The sequence below is a fragment of the Aplysia californica genome, unplaced genomic scaffold (assembly GCF_000002075.1).
Source record: "Aplysia californica isolate F4 #8 unplaced genomic scaffold, AplCal3.0 scaffold00528, whole genome shotgun sequence".
Classification (NCBI taxonomy): Eukaryota; Metazoa; Mollusca; class Gastropoda; order Aplysiida; family Aplysiidae; genus Aplysia; species Aplysia californica.
In genome coordinates this window covers 467,830-473,273 of record NW_004797798.1, presented here as the reverse complement: position 1 = coordinate 473,273, position 5,444 = coordinate 467,830, and the positions used below count along the sequence as shown (strand labels likewise).

Sequence of the window (5,444 nt, the reverse complement as noted above, 5' to 3'; positions counted from 1 at the left end):
CACACACACACACACACACACACACACTGATTTCCTAGTTTATTTCGGGTTTCTACTGTTGTTGCTGCTATTGTTTAGTTTTCTTTTTAAAATGTTTTTGCTGTTGTTGTTGATGATGATGATGATGATGATGATGATGGTGGTGGTGGGTTGTTTTTGTGAGGGGTGGGGTGTCGGCGGTAGGCCAATTGATTGTAGGGGTAGGAGCAGGGGGTGGAGATTGATTTTTACATTTGTTTATTAAAACTAATTTTAAAAAAGCTAAATTGGCTAACTTGTTGGCGTTTGAACAGTAGATCGCTAGGCCCTTGATACAGGGTGATGTGTGCACATAATGTGGACATTTTGAAATTTGTAGGCTTACACTACGACTCGAGGACCTCAGAGTACAGTAATATTGTCTATCCGTTATATTTTATTATATTATTATAATTTCTTGGCTGACATACCGCCTCGACTCGCCGCTGGGCCTAGTTCTTTGACCCAAGAGGGTAATATTCTGTGGAACAGTGTAAATCTCACAACACAGAGGAAGGAAACACATACTCCCTGCTCTTCAACGAGCGAAGGTAGTTTCTGGTCAATTTATCCTAAAATTTTACGAAGTCCCTACGTATGAAAAGACGTTTTACTTCGATGCTTGATGCCAACATCGAATTACCATGTCGAAAGAACTATTTAAGAAAGATTTATACGGCATCTTGAATGTCACAGAAGATGCCACAGAGAAAGAAATTCTGAAAGGATATCGCAAAAAGGCGTTGAAATGCCATCCTGATAAGAACCCGGACAACCCGAAGGCAGCAGAACTGTTCCATGAACTGTCCAGTGCTCTTGAAATATTGACCGACGCTGCAGCCCGGGCTGCGTATGATCAGTCTAGAAAAGCCAAAAAGGCAGCAGATGAGAGAAATAAAGTATTAGACAGCAAGCGTAAAAAGTTCAAGGAAGATCTAGAGGCAAGAGAACAGGCAGCTTTCGAACAATCAAAAAAAGTGGATGAGGTGGAAGCTGAAAGGAAGCTTCAGCGTGAGATTGAACGTCTCAGAAAAGAAGGATCAAGGTAAAAAAAAACCCCATTATTTTGCACATTCTTTGGTTCACAGACACCTAGGTCATGTGAAGATGCTTTGTTTTAGTTTTACATTTTGTCTGATAGTTGTGGAAGAAAAAAATGGAAGAGGCTAGCCGTTCCCTTGTCCCTTGCGATTAGATTAGAGTCCGATCTAGATCTAGATCTAGATCTATGTTTTTTATTTTCCTCCTTGCCTTGTCTAGTTAGATCTTCCTTTTTCTTTGTTATTTTATTCCTATTCTCATGGAGGTTGACTAGACTAGACATAATATATAAAAAGGTCACATGAATGTAGTTGCACTACAGGTTGAAGAACTACCAGCGGACGACTACCAATGGATGAGATCTAGTGGGGGAGGGGGGGGGGGGGCAGGGTTGGTGATTTTTTAGAAAAAAGTCGACACAGTGTGGGATTTTTGGAGGCTAAAAGTATGTTCTATTAGTGCAAAATGCATTGTCTTTATTTTAAGTAATGATTTTAAAATTTAAGCAACTGCAAAAGAAAGCCTTAAATTTTAAAAGTTAATCTGCTATCGATCAGTGAATTATGGCTACAGACACAAAATGAAAAAAATGTCAGTCTAAAAGGAAGGGGGGTGGGTAATTATAGATAAACTTGCATTTTATTACAGTGTGTGTGTGTGTGCGCGCGCTTGTGTTTGTCTAAAAAGAAAAAGAAAATGCTAATTTCAATTATGAAAAAAAAGTAAATTGAATACTGTATTATTTTACAGTGACAGGGGGGAAAGCAGACTTTTAACTCTTTGACTACTGGCCCCTTTCACAAATCACTAACGCTGAGTACTGGCATTTTTGGTGGTATTTCAAAACTTCACCACAACTCTCAGAATTACCCTGATATATCTATTGTAATTATTTTTTGACTCCGTAAAGTAACTTTCAAACTTAATCTATTGCAAAAAAATTTAAGTTCTCTAGGTCTAATACTTTAATTCTTATATGATCGTTTCAAAATTGGAATGAATTTGATTTTTCCAAAAAATTTCCAGAGACATGACAGATAGAATGAAATTCACAACAACAACAAAAATAAAAGTTCAAAGTGTTCTGTTTTGATTTGTATCCATGTGTGAGTGTTTGGTGAAAATAAAAAAGCTGGTCTGTGCGTTTATTCAGACCCATACACTGAATTACATGAGACAGATGTAGGGAACGAAGTTGTGATTTCATCGCGCGAACAACAACAGTACTAGCGCTAGATCTAGCCCTAAAACTACGACTCGTGCCGTGTTCGGGTACATATCCAGGGTAATAACAATCAGACACACCATATCCTGAGTCACTAGAACTAGCAAAACGTACGTAAACAGCGAAATTATAATGTGATTCTTGTTCATGAGACCGTTACTTCGACGCGACTGTCGGATTACTATCATTTGTATAGAAAAAACATAGCGCGAGTTCCGGTCAGGTCAACCCCAGATGAGGTGACTGTCCTTCACCTTCAATTGTTTAAAAAGTTACCTTGAAACTTCCGCCAAACTTGGCATGAAACGAAACAAGTGGCAAAACTAGCACTGGAGTCCGTTCCCGTTCATGTGACGGGGCACAAGATACGGAACAAAACTGCAAAGTCCATCCCGTCGGGGGTACGGGATCCGTACCTGCGAACCAACCGTCCGCCCCGTACCGGGATCCGTAGTCAGTGAGTTAATAAGCATGATTATATTAGTCTACTAAACCTTGTATCTGTTTTATAAAACCAAGGAAAGGAATTCTGAATGCTTTTAAAAGATGTAAAAACAGAATACATTTTTTAAAAAGTGGTTTAAATCACTGAGTTTTATTTTTAAAATCAAGGTGATTTAAAAAAAAAAATCAACTGATTTAAATCAACCAAACCATGATTTCAATTTATGAGAAAAAAAGTAAATTGAATACTGTATTATTTTACAGTGACGGGGGAAAGCAGACTTTTAAGCATGATAATGATTATATTAGTCTACTAAACCTTATATCTGTTTAATAAAACCAAGGAAAGGAATTCTGAATGTTGAAATATATATGTTAAAAACTGAATAAAAATTAATTTTTTAAAAAGTGATTTAAATCACTGATTTTTATTTTAAAAATCAAGTTCATTTAAATACCAAAAAATCCACTGATTTAAATCGACCTGATTTAAATCAACCCAACCGTGGGGGGGTGGGGGGGATGCCAAAAAGATATAACTTGAGATGCATGGGTGACAAAAATACACTTGCTTTTTATGGATAGCAAATCGGTGAACCAAGGAGAAGTAATGCAAGCTCTCTGCTCTCCACTTTACAACTGCAGTCAACAGTCGAACCTGCCAAAACAACCATCTGTACTAGCAGTCACTTTCTTTCTCCGCTCTTGAGACCTAAATTATATATACAGCTTTGTGATTTTTATGTGTTTTTTCCTCATTTTCTCAAAGTATTTCGTTTAAGAATATAAGGCAGTTTTGTTGATCATTTTCAGTTTTACGTAATCATGAAAATGACAAATTGAGGGAAACAAGACTATCATCAACAAGTATCTTTGAAATAATTGCATTATGCAACCAGTAGTCAACACACAAATCTTAAGAAAAAAATGCTAGCTTTTCTTGAAATTGTAAAAATTTACAATTTTATTAATTTAAATGACTTACATTATATTGTATTAGTGAATGATGAAAATGGTCAAAATAACGTTAAAAAATCATTAGAATTATGTTTCCAAATACATATACATAATATTTTAAAAAACTATCGTCATTTTATTTGAAATTGCATGGTGTGGTTCCACAGGCTTGGAAATAGAATGAGAATGATGAGAGCTCTTTGTAAGTAGAGCCTAGTGATTATAGAGTTCATAATAGTAATTCTGTAGGAAGTGCACTCATTCATAACTTCCTGTGGCATTTGTACTCTCTCAAATTCTATTATAGAAATTGATAGGCCACCTTCTACTTACCTATGCTGCAAAATGTTTATATTTCTTTTAAAGCTTTATCAAGCTTGCCTTTTCTTTGGGCTCCATGTAAGTCAATGTAACCATGCCATGTTGCAATAACGTTTGATCTTTCCTAAATTAGGAAAGGGAATACTGGCATGGCCTTTACTTTTGAGTTCTTTGACTTTAACTGGTCTGTGTTTTTTGGTTTTTTCCCCCAGGCTGCTGGAACAGGAGCAGGAGCGTCTCAAAGAAGAGTTGAAGAAAGCCACAGTGCAACAGGAGGTGGACACTGACTGCTCCGGGGAATGTCCTCGGATCAAGCTCAAGTGGCAAGCCAAAAAGGGAGATCCTAACAATGGCGGATACAATTCTCAGAACCTGAACGATATTCTGAGTTGCTACGGGACTGTCAGTGCGCTTATCGTATCTGCTAAGCGAAATGGTAGTGCTATTGTTGAGTTTGGCAGTCCAGACGTTGCAGTTGATATTCTGGACGAGACGGGGCTGAAAGATAATCCCTTCTCTATCTTGTGGTTGTCTGGAAAGCCTACTGCAAGTCATCCTGCGGAGTCAAGGACAGAAAGTTTAAACAATGACCATTTCCAAGTTCCCAATTTTTGTGACTCTTCCGTTAACTTCAGTAATGGTGGACCTGAGGTTCGATCAACGTCAAGCTCGGTACAAGACAGTTTGACAGAAGAGAAGCTCACTGTAGATGGTGATGATGATGGTGGGAACAAAGATTTTGAAAGTTTAGTGTTGAGGAGAATGAGGCAGGCTGAGGAAAGAAAGAGACTGATTGAACAAATGATGAAAGAGGATGAGAATGATACTTAATTGATTCTTTGTTATAATTTCTCTCAAGATGTAAGAAGTGAGTTGCCAGGGTGGTTGTGTGACAGAGACGTCACTGATCATGAATGCTTGTGTCTTGCAGGATTAAGTTGATGTGTTTTATACGTACCTCTATGACTTGCCGTCTCAGAAATTGATTCAATCATAATCATAGCAATATTCTGAAATTGTCATGACTTGAGTAGTGAACTGAATTATTTAAATGAAATAGAATTAAAATTTCAAATAGGCCTACTTATGTGTCACGACCTGGTGGAATCAGGCGCTCGTCAAATTTCAGACATGTGGACTTAATGGTATCAATCATCTTAATACTTGTTCATTTGTCTTGCATCCAATAAAAACAATATCCATTTGCCTTGAATAGAAATAGAAGTAGAAGTCGAGATATTTCCGATTGAAAAAAGTGAGGGTCACCTATTTTCAAAAGTAAAATTATCGAGAAAATGGCCACCAAAGTTTGATAACCTCCATAGTTTTAGAGTCCTTGGGAAATGAACATTTACATTTTTTGTACTTTTAATTACTGTTTTCAGTAAAAATCCACACAAAAATGTGTTTTTTAAATTGATGTGTAAAAAGTGTTTAA

At 36.9% G+C, this 5,444-nt stretch overlaps 1 protein-coding gene across 1 annotated transcript; it reads left to right on the top strand.

Annotated features, from left to right (window-relative positions):
* Nucleotides 1–535: 535 nt before the first annotated feature.
* Nucleotides 536–5,083, top strand: LOC101848462 (dnaJ homolog subfamily C member 17; the record flags this gene model as incomplete). The annotated part of the gene is given in 2 exon segments (XM_005106351.3): nt 536–1,063; nt 4,219–5,083. Coding segments are annotated over 2 exon segments (1,020 nt in total). The 5' UTR covers nt 536–662.
* Between the last annotated feature and the right edge of the window lie 361 nt (nt 5,084–5,444).